This window comes from Lytechinus variegatus, chromosome 19 (genome assembly GCF_018143015.1).
Source record: "Lytechinus variegatus isolate NC3 chromosome 19, Lvar_3.0, whole genome shotgun sequence".
NCBI classification, from domain to species: Eukaryota; Metazoa; Echinodermata; class Echinoidea; order Temnopleuroida; family Toxopneustidae; genus Lytechinus; species Lytechinus variegatus.
In genome coordinates this window covers 14,828,642-14,849,791 of record NC_054758.1, presented here as the reverse complement: position 1 = coordinate 14,849,791, position 21,150 = coordinate 14,828,642, and the positions used below count along the sequence as shown (strand labels likewise).

Here is a 21,150-nt window from a genome sequence, read left to right as displayed (position 1 = left end):
TGGAGTCAACATTTTTGAGGTGATCGATTAAATTTCTCATTTTGGAAGGAAGTAAACACTGGAACTCCCAACTGAGGGGCCCTAAGCTTTGACATTTTTCAGCCAACCGTTAAACTTCAGTAAGCAGTAACAAAAGTTAAGCTTGTTTACAACTCCTGGGTATTCTAATAACTTTGCAAAGAAAGCAATGAAGGGAGCCATTATTTGGAGCTTTATTTTGTGGATTGATAGACATTGAGTTTTGTAATTATTCTGCCTTGGTAAAGTGCCACTGGAAGTTACAAACAAAGTGTTTTCCGAATACTTTGACTTTCGACCATTATTCTGTGGGCAGAGCACAGGAGGTTCTCATGTTATGTGACTGCTCTGAAAAGATCATTTTTAGAGTATTTCTTTTGCTGAAGTTGTCCTCAATACATGGAATATCACACCTTCGATTTAGGACTCGAGAAAAGTTTGCTGAACAATTAAAGTGAACTCAACATCTTTTGTCTTCCATTTGTGATACTATAGCAGGCATGACTGTGTGCATCAACTATGATTTGGATGTACTCAAGAAGTGAAAGTTTCCACTGCTGTTATTTCTGAAGAAAGCATCCCTGAAGTGATATGTTCCTGATCTGATAAAGATATTTATTGTGAGGCCAATTGTCATTGTATTGATGAATCTGGAAGACATGTAGATGGTTCTCGAGCTTTCGAGTAAATACAGTTGAACAACTACTGGTAGAATTTTTTTCCAACAATCGCAGTTGGTGGAAAAGTGATTCTTTCTGTAAAACCAAAGGAAATAGTTTTGGAATATCATCTCTCTAGCAAGAATATCCTCAAAGAAACCTTAAGACATTGGGTCCCAAAATGGCACCAATGGGTTCCTCTGAAATACCCGCTAAGGTACCCCTTGACACTTTGGGGGTGACGCCCCGCCCTCGTCCCACCAGCATGCCCATCCCCCAGCTCAATCTGGTTGGGTGTCGCTACGAACCTTACGTCCCGCCCTCCGGTGTCCGAGGCGGGCAGCACATCCGGGACCGGAGCTGGTCCACCTGGTCAAGGCAGAGTGTCCACTCTACTCATGTTGGTAGTGTAGGTGGAAGGGTGAGTGGTCAGCATTCTGACTTTTATTCTCTAGCCGGTGTTGAAGATTTTTATTGCATACATAATGACTTGTGACCATGACTACTAAAATGTGCAAAATATATTGTAACGAAAGGGTTGCAAACAGTCATGTGCCCAATGGTGAAACCTTAAATGATCAATCTCTTAACTCAATGTTTAGCCGATTCCATAATGATTACCAATAGGATGCACTGTTGTTAACAAAGTAATTAGCTAGCTGTTGCTATTTCAGGCAAGCTTCTTATAAACCTTAAACTTATCCAGAACAAACTTTGCAGAACAGGTTTGTGTTATTGGTGTCATAAAATCTTCTAGTCAAATTTCAATCTTTATTTTTGTCTGCATGCAAAACCCTGTGTCTAAGAATATGAATCAAGGAGTAACTGATAAGCTGTTGCTATCTCAGGCAATCTCCTGGCAGGCCTGATAGCTATCAACAGCAAACTTTTCAGAACATGTTTGTGTCATCTGTGTAATAAAGTCTTCTACAGTCAAAGTTTGATATTTAATTCTGTCTGCATTCAATACCTGATTTCAAGGAACCAGAGGGTACCTGATTGCATGTTGCTATTTCAGGCAAGCTTCTCGCAACCTTGGTAGTTATCCAGAGCAAACTATGCACAACATGTCTGCATTATAAAAACTTATTGGTGTTATAAAATTTTCTAGTTGAAGATTAATCTTTAATCCTGTCTGCATTCAATACTCACTTTCAAGGAATCAAAGATTAATCGTTGAAAAAAAGCATATCCCTTATTTATTAAAGTAATTGTCATCCGACTACAAGATTTTAACGCTTGGCGGCTGCAAAACCTAGCTCAAGTATCCGAACCGTCTAAAATCACCAGACTAGATGCAATCAGGAAACGTAATTCTTTGCTTGATCTTGAAAACTTCTGAAACGTGATCAACAGCTATGATTGAAAACCTGTATTCTTTTTGCTCTCTGAGGGTCATGTACACAAAAAGTAATTAGTTTGGACCTCAAATCACTTTTTTAATTTCTTTCTTTGATTTATTTTTTTGCATTCTTTGATTGGAATCTATATTTTCTTGCCTCTGAAAAACAAACCATGTAGGAATGTGTTTTATATAGTTAGTAGGGAGTGTAAGGTCTACTCCATAAATTGAGAAAAATGTGAGAGTTAGATTTTGAGAACATCTGAAAACAAAAAGTAATACTGCTTCTCGATTTTGTTGAGAAATGAATTAACCTTATAGGAAATACATTCTGCAGTCATGTAAGATATGAGAACTAAAAAAAAATATTTAGAGTTATTTCATTTTCAATATCATTTAGCGAAATGAAAGCAAAACAATGGTGATGCAAAATGCATTGATGGTTGCTAGGGAGATGTAATATATAAGATTCTCGTTCTCCGTATTTGTTTCATCTATCAAATGTTTTGATTAAGTAGAGGAATGTTAACTAATCAAGTGATTCAGGTTTGTTTGGGGTTTTTTTTAGGGGGGGGGAGGTCTTTACCTGGAAACTATTTTTTCTCGAAACTGCAAGTAATGGATAAACTACATTATTTGGAATACAGTTTATAGTCTGGTCTGTTAGCGTCAAAAATGCCCTTCTTGTGGACACGGTGGACAAAAGCATGATTTTTTCTCCAGACCTTTGTTTATGTATAAGAATTAAGAATGGGGTATGCTCCAAAAAATCTGGCTGCAGGAACAGTGAAAAAAATGGGTGAAAATGTCAGAATTTATGAGTTCAGATTTGTCTGATATATAGACTAGCGCTAGTGCAAAACTCAATAGCAGTGCATTATTTTGCATTGGATTAGTTCTTGAATTCAGACCCTTTTTGAACAGATCTTCTGTTTGTCCTCGCACCTCAATGCACCAAATATCTGAATGAAGATGCTATAACAAAGCCGAAGGGTGAAGGTGGAGGGGGTTGAATGTTGGTGTGTATGTACATGTTTTGGTCTTGGGGGAAAGGTGTGCAAGACACATTTTTTGCATGTGTTGGAAATTGTGTTGCCATGGTAACAGTGTATTATTGCAAAAAATAAGGTAAAAATCTTGCAGTTAGAACCACTTCCTCTGTTTTTAACCGATTCTCATGAAATTTGGCACACACATTGGTCTTGAGGTGAAGATGTCTAAGACACACTTTGTGTGTCTTTCAGAAATCTTGTTGCCATGGTAACAACATATTATATGGTGAAAATTGGAAAAAACTTACAATTCAAACTGCTTCATCAGTTTTCAATCAATTCTCATGAAATTTGGCACACACATTGGTATTGAAGTAAAGATGTACAAGGCACTTTTTGTGTGTGTTTCCAAAATTGTGTTGCCATGGGAACAACATATTATATGGCAAAATTTAGGTAAAAACCTTGCAATTTGAACTACATATTCAGTATTAAAAGGGAATCAAGCCTTGGTCATAATGTTGTGTGCATGGAAAAGGAGAAAAATAAGAATGGTGAAAGTTTTAAAGAAATCGGACAAGCAAAATAAAGTTATGGCTGCTTTAAAATTAAGATCCCTAAGGCTACTAGTACATGTATGTAGAATTCAAATTGGCAACTGGGTAAGTAAATTATGACAAGGGGTGAGGCCACAAGGACAACTTTCCCATAAGACTAGTAGTTATCAGGATTTTTGGTTTTCTCCTAAATCCCTATTCCATTGGGGCCGTAATATAAACCCCGGTAGTATGTTTTATGTCCTCATGAAAGAAAGATATAATTTGAAGTAAAACTTTTGAAAAAAAGAAATTTTAGCTAATTAATTATTCCAGTACATGGAAGAGTGGTCCTTGCCTTCTTACATCACTATGACATCACATATGCGGTCAATTTGAAGTCTTCATGGGTATAGTGATTACCAATGTTTATAACTTTAATATGTTCACAACTTTGTTATGGTTTGTCCGATATTGTTCAAACTTTGACCTATAAACTTGTCTGATTTTTCATTTTCCTCTAAAAACAAGCGTTATTTGGGTTTGATTCCCCTTTATAACGTCATATAATAGCGCAGGGTATTAATCACCTTCAATAATATTTATAGGGTTTTTTTGGGGGCGGAGAAGGTCCTTAAAAACTGACAACATAAAAATATAGAAGGTTAAAGGCCATGACCATGAGGAACTTAAACACTCTTAAAAAACACCCCTTACATTTTTTATTTTGGGGGGGGGCTTTAGAAAATTGCCACATAAAGATTAAAATGAAATTATAACGACTAAGAACTTAACCCCCCCCCCCAAAAAAAAAAGGGGGGGGAATCCTTTACACTTCAGCATATTAATTTAAAGCCTCAAATATTTAAAGCCTCCAATTAATCAATGTTTTATTTGAAGCATGAAGCAGGGGCTGTCACAGAAATATACTGAAAAAAATAAATGAAAGAAAATATAAGGCTAAAATCTATTGTGCACATAGGTATATTTTGGATATGGTATGTTACCGAGTCATGAATTTGCAAGTGAATTTCTAAAACAAGTGCAGAGATTTTTGTATATATTTATATTTCTATAATTAGTTGCATGATTAAAGGTACACTTTAAAATATGTCAGAAAAAATATACTTAGAGACAGGAAACAGAAGGAGATGGCATGGTGAAGCTCAAAATCAAGAGTGATGTGAAAGTTAAAAAGAAAGAGTAGGAACGGAATATGAATAAAAGACTGAGTAGGAGAATATAAATAAACAATGGTTAATTGGGTACTGTAAACAATTTTTTTTATCAAATCAGAATGCATTAAACTTCAAATGAATGGTCTGAAGTGCAAAGGACTCTTCTTACCTTTGAAGGGGGGGGGGCATTTTCTACTAAAAAGTATATCAGCCCCCTATTTTTTCGGGGGGGGGGGGTTAAGTTCCTAGTCATAATCCTTTAACTGTAATTTTCATGAGGTCATTTTCTAAAGACCCCACCCCCAAAAAAAAGAGTAATGTCTAGCTTTAAAAATGCATTGACCCCTGAGGGACAAAGGTGTAGACTGGTTTGAGCATGGGGAAGTAGAACTAAAAGTGGTATGGGAAGGGGTGCACATCTTGGGGAGGTGGAACTAAGGTTTGGAAAATCAGCTGTTGAAAGTAGAAGGGGTACACATTTTGTTTTGCTTGCCAGTGTTGGAACTCCTCTGCTTCAGCGGAAGGTTTCATATTCACCCAGTGTACCTCCAGCCTATATGCCCTTAAGGGGATGCGTTTTTTAAGAGTGTTTATCAATTTTATGTTTCTAATGGCCACTGCCTTTAACCTTCTTTGATGTCAGATTTAAAGGACTAATCCTGCCCCTTCCCCCCAAACCCAGAAATATTAATGAAGCCCCCCACATTTTAATGCAGAGAAGACATTTAGAATTTAATATGAATCTTTACCCTAAGATGAATATTTCTTCCAATTTTTATGAGCACTGACTAAAAACAGGGGAAGAAGTTTGATCCACAATAAGTTTTCCTACATTTCTGGCTATCATATGTGGCTACCCTGGTAATGCACTCTCTGACAAATGCAAAAAAAGGTTCACATCTTTACCTCAAGGCCAATGTGTGAACCAAATTTCACGAGAATTGGTTCAAAACTGATGAAGTAGTTAAAATTGCAAGTTTTTTACCTAAATTTGCCATATGATATTTTGTTACCATGACAACACAGTTTCTGAAACACACACAAAAAGTGCCTTGTACATCTTTACTTCAATACCAATGTGTGTGCCAAATTTCATGAGAATTGATTGAAAACTGATGAAGCAGTTTGAATTGTAAGTTTTTTTCCCAATTTTCACCATATAATATGTTGTTACCATGGCAACAAGATTTCTGAAAGACACACAAAAGTGTGTCTTAGACATCTTCACCTCAAGACCAATGTGTGTGCCAAATTTCATGAGAATCGGTTAAAAACAGAGGAAGTGGTTCTAACTGCAAGATTTTTACCTTATTTTTTGCAATAATACACTGTTACCATGGCAACACCATTTCCAACACATGCAAAAAATGTGTCTTGCACACCTTTCCCCCAAGACCAAAACATGTACATACACACCAACATTCAACCCCCTCCAATGTCATCCTTCGGCTTGGTTAGCATCTTCATTCAGATATTTGGTGCATTGAAGTGCGAGGACAAACAGAAGATCTGTTCAAAAAGGGTCTGAATTCAAGAACTAATCCAATGCAAAATAATGCACTGCTATTGAGTTATGCACTAGCGCTAGTCTATATATCAGACAAATCTGAACTCATAAATTCTGACATTTTCACCCATTTTTTCACTGTTCCTGCAGCCAGATTTTTTGGAGCATACCCCATTCTTAATTTCTATACATAAACAAAGGTCTGGAGAAAAAATCACGCTTTTGTCCACCGTGTCCACATAATTTCGCTAACTGACCAGACTAAGTGTGTAGTTATCGTAACTATGCACAGTAAAACATTTGACTAGATTTCAGGTTGTCAATAACAACCCTGTGTTTATGAGGTATGAATGAAACTTGGAATGTTTGTTGTTGAAAGATATTTCCATACACACCCGATGTATTTGAATCACACATTGCTTATATAATGTGGTATAAAGAAAATATATGTCAAGGATGTAAAGTGTTAATATTTAATACTGTTAAACTTCTCGATTTCCATTTATGGTCATGCACAATTAAAATCTGTAATGGCTTTTAAACTCCCCAAAGATCTTTTTACAGGACTTTAATGAATACTAGAGCTTTCACGCCGATTGAAAATTTGGGGGGAAATGAGGACTTACCAAGATTTATCATCAAGATTAGTATTAAAATCTGGGTTTTAACTTTAAGCTGTACTTAATTTGCAGACTGGCGACTGTAAGTATTTCATATGTTTTGTAAATCCTACTTTAGCAAATAGAATTAGAGGGAATGGGTGAATGGTATTGGAATAGATATTATAGAGTGAATCTTGAATTTATTTTAGAGTGTTCTGTAAAAGAATAGGAGCATATTTTATTTTCCACTCATTTTCTCTATTTTCTCTACCTCATGGTGAAAGTAAAAATACTATTATAAGTAACGTTCTGTAATAATGTATCACTGAAAAGATACAATATCCAGAAGGGGTAAAAAAATATGATATTTGGAAAAATATGATATTTGGATTCAGATTAGCAAAAAAACAGTGTCTACACACTCTCTACTCCCTGGGGAGTATTCCAGTGGCACTAGCGTTAACATTTTGAGAAGTAGATTTGAAATTGTCTTTATACTTTCTCAAGGAAAGAGATTTGATTTTGCAAAGAGGTCATATTTCTTCACATATTCCACTCCCTGGGGAGTATTCATGTGGCACTCTCATTATCACCTTGATGTAGATTTGAAATATTTGTATTTTCATAGCTAAAGTTGAGAGATTCGATTCAATGTTTCTGCACATCTTCACTCCCTGGGGAGTAATTATGTTAACCTGAGAAGTAGATTTTAGATAATCAACCTTCTGTGCTCATTAAGCAGAGAGATGTTGACAAAAAGATCGACTGAAGTACAAAATAGTGACTAGTCCCTTTATCAAGAAACAGACAAGAGATGATTGCAAAATATCATCTAGGCCTACTTCTCCACTTGTTTGAGAGAAAACAGACATCCCACTGTCCGCTTTGAAGAGTTAATCATCGTCCTTCGGAGTGCGATAAAGCTTTTATAACCCTGGTTGATAGCCCATATATACTGGCTGCCTGTTATAGGGATGAAAAGCAAATTACTTTTTATGTAGGCATTGTAAAGTTCAGGGGTAAAACTCAGGAGAATGGATTGTGACCCCAAATGCACTTGTCTTTTACATCTGGTCAGTTCTTCGTGTCCCCCCCCCCCTCTTTTTTCTCTCTCTCCCTCTCCTTCAAGTCAATACATGTATATTGTATCGAAAGAATCAGAGCTAGATCCAAGTTCATATTTCCTGGGGGGGGGTAGATTTTGTTTGTTTTTTCCCTTTTTTGTAGAGTTGCAATTGATATTGATGCAATTGATTATGGATTTGTTACTTGTCGCATCATGAGTCCATGCTTACCATACATTTTTGTTGTATTTTGTTATATTTGTTGTAATTATTTAGGGGCCTACTTATCTATAGCTTATTCTCTTATTTTCTTTTTTTTTTGGGGGGGGGGGGTAAATCTGCTTTATTTACTTGTAAATATTGATATTGCATTTTAATTTAAAAAAATACAGACATTCCCCTTTGTTGTCCATGATCAGTTCCGGTTTCTTTTTCGAGCATCAATGTTCATTGTCAGAAGTTCTGATCAAGCGTTGGTATGTCCAATGATATTCCTATCTGGAGAAGGGGCCGTTGCAATTTACAAGGGGTTTACAAACGATCAGTCAGGGTTTTTCTTTTGCCTGTTTGGAAATTCTTTTTAGGATCAGTAAGGGTGGGCATTACAAAGAAATTGAGAAGAACTTTGAGAAGAAGATCTGCTGTATCTGAGACTATCAACAGATGGGTCTTTATTGGCCCATGTTTGCTCAGAAAATTTGAAAATCTAGCTTGCTTAAGACATGGTATCATGTTAACTTGAAAATGATTTTTATATAGCACTTACATGTAAGTCCCCACTGTCCATAAGCTCAAATAGAGCGACTTTCATTGAGAAGTACAGGTACTTCCAACACTGTATGGTATCTTGTGATTGTATTATGGATAAATTGACACAAACCCAAACCCCATCTTCTTCAGGGTACAAGCATGCTTGTTTGTCAGATCATTTGCTGATATCTCTAAGGAATAGTTAAATTAGCCTGTAAAGTGAAGTCCCCGAAGTATAAAGCTGTTTCTAGTCAATAATTCTGTCCAGGTACCCTTGTGGATTAGAATCAGGTGCTGTCTTGAAAATTTCAGGCAGACGATGGCATGCCTCTAGTGTACGTACGTCTTTCGGGATGAATATCGCGATATATCAACTGTGACGCAAGAGTGAGAGAAAGTCATAATATCTGATTATCTCATGTTACTGCAGCCCAAGATTGCCAAGTACTGACAAACCCCGGATCAAACTTTATTAGCTTCCATCGGATGTGAGAGCAAGAGGGACGTTGGATGCATTCATTGAGTATGTGTTCCATCGCCCTTTTATCTCCAAGATGATGCTGTTTGCCGAGGGTGTTCTGATGGCGATGCACTCTCCTAGATAAGCATTGTGCCTTATTCTTTTGTACTATTTTCCTGTATAATCAAATGTTGTACATTTCAAGATCAAGCAATGATAATTCTTCTTTTTATATTATCATAGTAAAGACATTTGTTGTCACCATTGCCATTAACCTGTTGATTACTACATTATTTGATTCCCATGGGCTTTGTACAAATTCATTTAATTCATTTTTTACAATTTTGAACAATATGATTGGCCTATGTATTCATATTTTTAGGCTCACTTTTTAGGCCATAGAAATACACTCAGCATCATTGTCACCTACATCTAGTCTGCTGTGCAAACCCTTTACTCGAGTAAAGGGTCTGAATTGCAGCCTATTCATGCCCTGTGTACTGAAGGCCCTCCTGAATTGAAACAGCAAGTTTTGTATGTGCTAGTCTTTGCGTGGAGACACACCTGTTGATCAAAGTTTCAATCAGGGTCTGTGCCTGCAGACTAACCTACATCCATGGGCGTAAATATGTGATGTGTATACTAGTCAAATGGGAGGGGGATGACACAATAATTCACCCCCTCCCCTCCTGAACAAGAGGTCCGCTGATTGAATTTACACCAGTGCCGACGTCATCATTGTCTCATCAACATTGGCATCATCCTCCTCATCATCATCTTCTTCGTCATTCATCATCTCTTACTGATGTACATGCCAAAAAATATGTTCTTTGTTCAGTCAAACTTTTTTCTTTTTCATGAGATGGAAAAGAATTAACAACTTTTAGAATATAAAGAAATGCTTCGGACCGAAGGATTAGACAGAATATCTGTCTGAATTCTTCCTCGAGGCGAACTACCAAGAGAAATTACTTCTCAATTTCCTTTCCCTCAAGGATACAACTTGACCCTAATAACCTAGATATTGCATCAATAAAAGATTGTCTCTGACATTTAGACGAAAGCATAATAGCCGCCAGCGATTGTCTGTATGAAAATAATGTGATTTTGCAAGAAACATATCAGAGCATTATGTCGTTCAGTTCGGATCTTCGGACATATATGCTATCTGATCTAGGCTTTCAAGCAACTGATTGTCGTGGTATATTTGTATAAAGATAGATTTGGGGAGAATGCTAATATTAATAGACATTGTTTTATATCACAAAGGTACTGATGATGATGACGATGATAATGACGACGATGACGATGATGACGATGACGATGATGATGATGATGATGATGATGATGATGATGACGATGATGATGATGATGACGATGATGATGATGATGACGATGATGACGACGATGATGATGATGATGATGATGATGATGATGATGATGATGATGATGATGATGATGATGACGATGATGGTGATGATGATGATGATGATGATGGTAATTATAGTGGCAGTGGTGCTGGTGATGGCCATGATGAGGAGTCGGATGAGGGGGGGTAAGTTATAGGATTATTACTCATTATAATGCTTACTTGAAAAAAAAATGTTTCCACAAAAGAATAATAGCAATACTAATTGAAGAAGAATAGTATAGATAAAATAACTATACATTTCTATACAAACTGCATTTGGTAGGCCCTATCTAAGATTTTAGTTTTGTATTACTTGTCCCTGAATTCACACTACTCTAAACACAACTTCTTCAGAAATATTTTCCTGTTTGCTTTGTTGAAGAACGGTTAATAAAATTTCAACAACAAAAAATCCGAGAGGAAATGAAATGTTTGGCATCACTTAAACTTATGTCACAGTTCCATTCAGATATAATATTCATAACATAATAAATTCAATTCATTCATGACAGTATTCAATGAATACAATTTAAACAATTACACCACCTCCAGTTGATCAGCAAGTATTATTACAGTCAACAGTGTTAAATTGAAAGCAATTATAGTTCATTTGATTGACAGATAAGCCTATTCTTATCAAATCTGAGGATCAGTGATTACCAACTTGTGGTATTTCTGGTTTTAAACATTGTATTTTCATCAATTTATTATTTTATTAACGTCATTGTAGTTAGGAAATTGTCTTTTGTTGAGTATTTATTTTTGGTCACTGTTGGTGAATTTTTTTTGGCTTGGTCACACATTCGATAAATGAACTTGTTATTTTGAATTTTGTAATGGCCATACGAGCAAAATCTTAATATTTGAAAAAATCACTCCTAACTTTTTTGTCTCTATATTAAAACTACCCCCAGCAAATTTGGGTTTTTTTCATAGTTATCATCAGATGTTATGTACAAAACTCCTAACTTCCTTTTGTGCAGTTTTACTATTTCATTGATTGAAACACCAACAACAAATGTCTGCTCAAGAAGAGGGAAAAATCATGGGAAAATAAATTGTGCATTTATCACTTCTGTATATTGGTATTTTCACAACATTGGATACTTTGAAATTCCAGAGAAGATTAACGCTAGCCAAATCCCAAGGCAGTTCAACAAGGCTAGCTGCACATAAAAGAATATGTTTATCAAGCTCACTAAATGCTTTCATTTCGATCAATTCCTGAAGAAAATACACTTTTCCCTCTTCTTTTTCTCAACAAGCTTTTGCAAGTATATGCAGATGTTTTTCTATACGCTGTATATCGATTATACTTTTGCACAAATTTGATCATAAACATGTTATTTTGTCAATTTTTTTTCAGTATTTTATGTTCATTGTTCAAAGATCCAAAACAATTTATACTTTTAAACACTGTTTTTAATCTTCAATCTTAGAAATATGTTTGCCAACACCCCTCTCTCTCTCTTGTATTTATCTAGTACCATTTTCATACTGAAGGCGAAGTGGAGTCGCTCCGGAATAACTCCGGATTGAGTTTATACGCTTGTACTGCGGACCGACTTTAAACCCCCTTTCATATCGGCAAGCACCGCAGCGGTGTATCCGCAGTTGCCATGGTTTCCAAGCGAGTTCGCGCCATACGTGTGGCGAGATCACAGCGATAAGCGCATACCGCATTTCCGGTGCGGAGTAACTCCGTTTGTAACCCTCTTCTCGAAGTGGGTTAAGTACTCCGCTTTGAATCCAGATCGAACTAATCTCAGAATGTTCATATTGCCCTCCAAAGTGGAGTAACTCCTCCTGGACTCCGGACTAACTCCACTTCGGCTCTCACTATGAAAGGGGTAAAGTAAAGTAAAGTCTGATGTAATTAAGAAGTTAATGTACGATTTGTAATGCAACCCCTATCATTTATCGACATATTTTAAGGAAAAATATATAATTGAAGGGAGTCTGCCATGCATGAACACATTTCCTGTTATCAAAACAAAATTTTAGCTTTTCAACTTTCATAATATATTTCCATCATTGTTTGTTAGTGAAGCATGTGATGGTCTTTGAGTTGGTTGTTATCCTACCTGTATTTTTCATTCTTTTCTATTGTCTATCTGTATATTGAGATATTTGAAAAATCCTGGTCCCTTTTTTAGTCTGGGGTAGATTGTAAACATAGGTCAAGTTGTAAAGCCAGGTTCCCTGCAAATTTGTTAATTCTTACATCTTTTTCATGTCCAAGTTTGCATTCTCTTGGCCTTCATGATGATATGGAAATATTCAGGAGAGTGGTTTTTGTGTTCTTTTTTTTTACCGAACTTGCTTTGTAGACCTTTTAGTCCTTATACTGAAAAACACTTGACTATATCCTTATTTTTCCAGGCACTCCTCTTTAATCCAGTGAACATTGTTCTTGTTGCTTGCCAAGTTGTTTCTTCAAGATATTTAATTAAATATATTTTTAATATAGATACTAATTTGAAGGAAGACTTTGAAAATTAGATCATTATTGCTTGAATAAAAAAACGCTTATTTTCAATGCATTGATTTCTTCCTAGGATTGTCTATAAGTGGGGAAAATATCAATGAAATTATGTAAATTATTGTGTTTTGATGGGCAAGATGCTTCATGAAACACTCCCGTGTCTGCTCTCTTTGCATTGACCGTTTGTATATCTGTGTGTCTTGTGGAAAACAAAGAGTAAAGTTTGTATAGGCCTACACATATCACAGAAACCTCAAAAACACCTGAAGAAGACATGATACCGAGCGATTGATCAAGCTTGAAACACATTTGGGCTTTCATTGCACAATGCTTCCCTTCTTCATGTTCTCTGCAATTAGAGGGTATAATTAAATCAAGATTATCCCCCTGAATTGTTGGATTGTCTCCATGGCAACTTTGTTTTTGTTTATGTTCCTAATCAGGTTTGGAATGTTGATGTTGACAATTTGAATGACTTCTGATTGTTGTATTTTTTTTGTAAGTAACACAGAACCATATGTAGTGTGAACAGAATGTTTATATCTGTATTGATATCCAAAGACACACATTTTGTAAAAATGTCTACATTTTCATTTCTCTATTTCTCTTGATAATCTCTTTATTATCAGTACACATGACTTATATCTATATTGATATCTGCAGACACACGTTTAGCAAAGATTTCTACATTTTAATTTCTCCTTTTCTATTGATATTCTCTTTTTTATCAATACACTTGAATTTTGTAATAGTTTCCTTCACAATTTAGACTGCTAAATACTGAAATTCACATAGTCCCTTAGCAAAAAAAAACACCCATTACATTTGGTAGTATAATAAGTACTTTAAAAAATCAATAAGTGTGGTTTCTAACTTTTTCCAGCACTATCACAACTTCTAAGAAGATGCTAGTTTATTATCTGCACAGCACTGAACAACAAATCTACTTCAAACTGACTTTCCCAATTTTAAGTTGTAGTAACCACAAGCTTTAGCCCTTGTTCAAAAGTACTTTCTATTTGGTGAGTGTTGAACTCTTTTAATCTGACTTGTCAATGTTTTCTTCCCATCAAGACTTCAGAAAATTAACAGAAGCCCTTGTAGTCTAATGAGTTCTTATGCCAGCAGTGACGTAAATTGTTTTATAAGGGTCTGGAGAGGCAAATATTGTCAGGGCACGACCCCGCGATATTTGGGATTAGTTTGCACCATTAGACAAAACTTAAATTTGTTGATGATTTGCACCTTTTTCTCTATTAAACATATACAATGGTAGGAGGTTTATGAAAGAGATGCATGGATGTATAGACTTATTGTTCTACCATTTTCATTTTGTCTTGATTTTTTAGCAAAAAAAATATAAAGAAATAAGTGGGGTATTTGTGTTTTTTTAGGCAGGTTGATATATATTTGTTTTTATTTTTACTTGTTCCCATTCCATAAAATTAATTCAGCACTGTCAAACAAATACAATCATTTGTTCTGAATACTTTTTTAGAACCCAGACCCATATTAACTGTATTTATTTATTCATATTTCACCATTCTGTCTTTGTTTCTTCCTCTCTTCTTTAATAAATTACATCACTTTTTCAGTTCAATGAATGATGTTCAGGAGTTCTTCGATATAAGTGCAAAGAAACAAAGTTAAAATATTCAAAAATGTGTTCACTTTTTGAAGTTCAAAAACAACTTTCTTCAGCCATCCATGCACCTATATGGTTCCAAAGAAATCCAGTTCTTGGCTTTCTCAACCTGCTATAAGACTCTATACAGTCATTGTGTCTGGAGTTCAAGCTAGAGGTTCCAGCTCATAGAATTCTATCCATGGTCTGGCCCAGTCCTATTGATTAGACCAGGTCCTATTGTCTGATTTTCTATGGACCTGGTACCTCTTGAATGGATGTTGTGGCTTGTAATTGGTATTGATCGCAGGATTAAGGGATTATCCTTATAGATCCTGGGACAAAAGGATGTTCTTGATGATTAATCTTTAGGCATGTGGATGTGGACTCCAGAAAGCTAGTATTATTGCAGTAGTTGATTGGGAGTCGTGGGTGTATATATGGTACATTGCTGATGTACATGTATGTTATGGTAAAGCTAAACTTGTGTAGCACAGGGAGAAAATTGCCAAGAGGAAGTCTCTTATATCAATCAATATTGGTATACCTGAGGACTTATTTGTTATGCATTATATTTTGACTTTGTTTTATCAAGTAAAGTTTGATAATGTAAATTTTATGGAAAACCCCAGTGACGCTGAAATATGCTTGAAAAAATAACACATACAAATAATCATAAATTGAAACTTATACCAAGTTTTAATATATAATTATTACTGTTGGCTATCTTAGCAATCAATACTTATAGCTGCAGAAATAAACCATGACATACTGGCTGATTGTACTTTACATTCCAAGATACCGAAAACATGAAAGCTGAAGACAACATACATTATTGACTATCTTTCGTCCCCTCTACATTTCACAATAGCGCACTTGTCATCTAAATCCATCAGGAAGGGATTATCTCCGACCCCCTATACACCCCAAAGATGGATCAGAGGATAAAAGGAGACAAGAGCTTACGCCCCTCCTCCATCCCACAGGTGTATACCGTGAATAGAAGGCACCCACAAAAACTCTTCACTTAGGGAATTATATGGGTGCCATACGCAGAAGAGCCAATAGGGATTGAATAGAAGTCAAAGAGGGGTAATAGTAGGAGTGGCAAAGGGGGTAATACCACCGGTACATAGAAACTTTGAGGGGTGCGTGATGGGTCATTCAGTCAGGGGGCTCAAGCTGTGTGAGAGACAGATGACTGGAGGGGTAGAAATAGAACCGTTGTGGTTTATATTGGAACTACTCGTCTTATGCTCGGCCTCCACAAATGCTTTGAACTTGATGGTCAATGGATGTCTTTAGTTTTTCTGTTGGAGTTAAATATTCCTTGGTTCTGACGTGATGCTCGACCTGTTCTGAAATGGAGTTCTCTCCATCTGTTTAAAATCTTGGATATAATTGGATCGACAGCAGTGGATATATATGCATTTTTAGTGGAATGAATTTGATGGAATGATAATGCTTTCATAATATTTAGAAATCTTTGTCTACCAGTTGGAAGTTGCTTGACAACAGAATCAATTCGAAACTTTAAATTAGAAATTGCTTTAAAACTGCTCAGGATCAACTGGAGTGGATTTGAATCGCTTGGATTAGAAGATCATCGATTCTGATTTCCTAAATTTTCTGAATTCATTTCCAGTTTGCAATGGTGCCATATTAAAGTGTCAACATCTCAAAAGACAGAATTTTTTTTGTCAGAAATTCTGTGGCAAGATCAGGAATAGGTCTTCAGTTTATCTCATAGTTCTAGGATCTTATTAAGACTCAGTTATGATGACATCGGGACCGGTCTCAGTCCCATATGGGGGATATAGACCCTATTACCACCCAGAGGTATATCTATCTTCTGTTAAAATCCATTTTAAACTAAAACCTTGATTCACAGTCTGTTCGCATTCATACATTTCATTACACATGTATACTTATTACTTTCACACTGTTCAATCATCACTTCACAAATGTCCCTATATTAACAATTTGGTTAGGGGTCAGTGATATGAGTTTATCATTCAACATTCCAATATACAAATGTGTAATGGTCATCATTTTTCCAACTTCTAGTTTTTACCAAAGACGAAGTGTTTCAACATTACATTGAAACATCGCCGACAAGGTCAAGTCAACTTTTCCATAATTATGAACACTTTGATTGCGGGCATCAACAGGTTGGCAAGACAAGACATTGGGGAAATATATTACATAAAAGATTTTTAAAACAGGAAATTGGTTTAGCAGAATTTGTAAAGAATGTTGTATTATCCATCCGTTTGATTACTACTCTTTTATTCTCGATAATATCACTTCCTTTGATTCTTTTTTCGTCCCCAGGCCCACGTGGTGGCAGCCTTCGAGCAGAGCCTGTCCAACATGACCAATCGGCTCCAGCGCCTGACCTCCACAGCCGACCAGAAGGACAGCGAGCTCCAGGACCTGCGGGAGAAGATCGAGCAGCTGAAGGTGGCCCACATCAGCAACACTCAGGGACTACTCTCCAATGGCATATCCAACGGAGGGGTGATCGGCCAGAAGAAATCCAGTAGCAACCAAGCGAGGGAAAACACAGGTCAGTGCCTATTTTCGATCATCTAGACAAAGTAGTGGGAAGTGTCGCATGCGGGGAAAGCCATTGGGCAGGATGCTTTTAGCACGATTCCAAAGAAATTCTAGAGAGATGGATTGAACAACTTATCAATACCAGTATAGGTGGACATGAAATCCGTCCTATATGGTCTGTTGGAATGATTTATAGAGGCATGGCAAGAAATTCAAAATCAATCCCAAGTCAATACTGCAGGAGTCGCCAAATCAATTAATATTATGGCAATGAATGTAAATTTGCAACACATTGCAAACTGGAACCAGGAAATTTCTGTACAAACCCAAATGGAAATTTCAGGATTCAGTTATCAATTGCTTATCTGCTTCTAGTAACGAAATGTAGGCCTATATGGCCTGTACCGGGGCCTGTACTGCTTTGATGAAGTCGGAATTTATGTATCAGTTGATATCTGCAATCCATAGCTATACTGAGTTTCTTGAAACTCCCATTGGTTCTGAAGCCATAAACACTGCTTGGCCAAAGCAGCTTGTGTACATACATGTATATAGTTCTCTGTATTTGTTTTGGGGCCTCCATGTTTTGCTTCTTGCCTTTTAGGAAGTCCTTCGTCAATATTTGTCTCCTGAAACAAACAAAAGAGCATCTTCAAGAGGACACCTGGCGTTTGTGTCACCATGTGAAGATTGCTCATAGATCAGAAACAATGAGGCGTGAGCTCCCAAGAGGATCTCCTAGTCAACCAGTAATGGTCATGACAAAGTCTTTAACAAGAAGGGCCATTTCCATTACCACAGACATTCTTTGCCCACCCATCCAAAACTTCCAAAATCAATGCGGCATTAATCCTTTCTTTGTCTATGAAAGGTGAGCAGATCTGCCTTCCTCGGTGTCTTAACTAGAACTTGAATTTCAAATGCTAAGAAATAAGAATATATCAAACTTTGTAATATAGTTGATATCGTTCATGTAGCCATTAAACATGGTGATCAAGGATTGTAATTACAAGGTGGTCCGACATTACCCTAGCATGACCTCTCATGATACTCGCACACAAGATTCTTAATTAGTTTTCATGTACAATTGGGTAGAGGGTGGCAAATGTTAAAGTCTTGCTCAAATCTTGTCAAAGGATATTCAAATCCTCGCCCCGCTTGTGGTTTAAAGCCGGGGGACTGGTGCACTGATTTGTGCACAAACTCTCTACATTGTTTCTTACAAACATTCTCTACAATTTTTTTTATATTTTTTTACCGTCTCTGTATAATTTTATGTTTTATCTGTAAAAACAATAGCAACAAAAGCATTATCAATAACTTCTTCTTCTCCCTCCGTTATTTCTTCAAAGTTGCCAAAATGTGGGGTACTTTTATTTCGGGGAGGGGGGCATAGTAGTAGATGCATTTTGCTTTGCAAGCCCCTTTTCCGAACAATGGTCTGAATCTGCAGCCTAAGGTGTCAGCCATTGGGACTTGCATACTGAAGCCTTCTGGACACCTGAAAATGAAATACCGGTAGCATATTTTGTTTAATTTTTTTATTTTGAGGCATGTATATTAAATTGTGAATATACGCGCCTTTTGTTTTTGTGCAAACAGTTAGTATTTGTGCTAGACTTTCATTTCATAACCCTCCCCACTTGTTGGTTAAAGTTTCAATCAGGGTCTGCACCTGCAGACTATAGATTTTGGATTTTGAGGCATGAACCGATGAATTGTGGATATTTGCACATTTTGTGTTTGTGCAAACAGTTTGTATTTTGTGCTAGACTTGTTTCATAACTCACTTGTTGGTTAAAGTTTCAATCAGGGTCTATATCTGTAGACTAATTGCAGAAGATACACCTCGCTTCATTTGATTTGCTCAGTCTACATCTACTGTAGAGGTGATGTAGACATTGAATGAAGTAAAGTTTAGATGACTGGATAAAGCTTACATTTCTCTGATAGCGTCTGTTCATGAAATAAGTGGATTTAATTACAAATTTGCATGCAAATTGGACAAGTACCTTCCAATTATTCATCATCTCTTAAACAAGATTAGAAGGATCGTCTGAAGTGATGATGTCAATTACATGGTGGATTTGAAACAGGCTGATATAAATTGTTATATTCTAGACTGCCGAATTCTTTAATTCCCACAGCCTGCGGACAGGGGCCACCTTAATAGTAAGCAATAGGTTAGATGATATCATGAGTAAAGAGGAATTAACCTGTTGCGTATTACAACAGGTTGGTCCTTGTCGAAAGCCTATGGAAATCACAGAATTCAGGTTAACCCATTGCCTCCTAGAACCGGGTAGTCCCTGCACAGAGTGTATGGGAATTACAGAATTCAGTAGTCCAAGAGGTTCACTCATCGCTGAGTGATCCCTGTACAAAGACTGTGGAAGAACAGAATTCACTAGTCAACATGTTAACCCACCGCTACCGGAAGCAAATCGTTGCTGTACAAAAGCTATGAGATGTAAACTTAATAGTAGTCAACAGGTTAACACATGCTAACCCGAACCAGGTGATCGATGTACAAAGCCTGTAGGAAATGAAACAATTCAGTAATGCCAGTTAAAGATAAATTCCAGTATTGGTAACGATCTCAAAATGACTTTTTACAGAATCTAATATAATGACCACCCAAGTGTCTGTTTGTATGAATAAAAAATATGTGCCAAAGGATTCTGGAAGAAATTGTGTAATTGCTGAGAAATAAGCACGGATTCGGTCACTTCCGTCGGGTCTTTATTCCAGCAATAATAATACACTGTCCCACGTGTGCCTATCTGTGTTGGTGATCTTCAGTGTGAATATTTTTCGGCGTAGATTTCAAGATTTCAAAAAGTTCAGTTTATGTAACTGTACCAGATCTAGATCCTCGATGATATACTGACAATTAAGCCTGGTTTTACAGACTTTCTCATGAAATCAGTGTTTATTGCAACTACTGGCATTTCTCTTTAAACTATTGCTTTCTGAAATCAGTTGGTCCCTGACTGTGCCAAGTCTATGCCAGTTGCATCAATCAGTAGTCACGGGTTAACCCATTGCTTACTACAGCCCTGCCATCTCTGCACAAAGCCTATGGGGTATTACAGAATTCACTAGTCAACAGATTAACCCATTGCCTACCATGGCTGGTTTGTCCCTATAAAAGCCTATGGCCCGTATTCTGAAGTCAGATTTAACTTAGACTATGGTCTGACTCTAGTCTGCAGGCACAGACCCTGATTGGAACTTTGATAAACAAGTGTGCCTCCACGCAAAGACTAGCACATACAAAACTTCAGTACACAAGGCATGAGTAGGCTGCACATTCAGACCCTTATTTCGAGTGAAGGGTTTGCCCAGTAGACTAGTCTAACTCTGTGCTAAAATTATAGGAAGCCAAAGTGTCAAAATTTTTATCAAATTGTGTGTTTCTTATCTTTACTGTGCTCTTTCCTGATTCATTGATTGTGAAGACAATAATCTATTTACACTTCTTAAGACAATTATGTGAGCCATTATGAGAGCCAAATGAGATGAAATAGGATGTCTCTTCTGTTAGTGATTTATGTAACAATTGGCTATCCATACTTAAACCACAACTTTAAACCTAAGTTAAACCCGACTTCAGAACTAAAAGCCTATGGGTATTAGAGAATTCAGTAGAAATTAGAATCCATTTTCAATCCACCCTGAGTCACACCCCACTGCACTTGACAATGCAGCCTTCAATGTCAGCCAAGTAATTAAGAATGTTATTGATTAACAGAACGGGGGATCCACTGGTTTCATGAGACCATGCGATCTCATGCTTTAGATTCATGACTGCATTATCACTCAGTGGCACCAGTCATCTGCAACGGCTTAAGATACTCAATTCTTAATTGATCATTATCATGGGCTCTGGATTTTAATTAAAGGCAATCCGGTGGTATTAAATGACCAAGTGGTATTTATTATTAGTTGAGTACATGCATC

General features: G+C 36.6%; 1 protein-coding gene across 5 annotated transcripts in view; it reads left to right on the top strand.

Moving 5' to 3' along the window:
* Positions 1 to 234: 234 nt before the first annotated feature.
* The window catches only part of LOC121406041 (neuron navigator 2-like), a 45,817-nt gene continuing 24,901 nt past the window's right edge, over positions 235 to 21,150 (top strand). For 2 of the 5 annotated variants that reach the window (XR_005968746.1, XM_041597047.1), the window contains exons 1-2: positions 237 to 1,098; positions 16,963 to 17,197. Coding sequence is in view for 2 of the 5 variants with exons in the window: in XM_041597047.1 (XP_041452981.1) it covers positions 859 to 1,098; positions 16,963 to 17,197 (475 nt within the window). In the remaining 3 variants the exon portion in view is untranslated. Of the gene's footprint in view, positions 1,099 to 15,654; positions 16,468 to 16,962; positions 17,198 to 21,150 lie in introns of those variants that run through there. The other 3 variants (XM_041597048.1, XR_005968747.1, XR_005968748.1) reach the window with 3 other exon arrangements.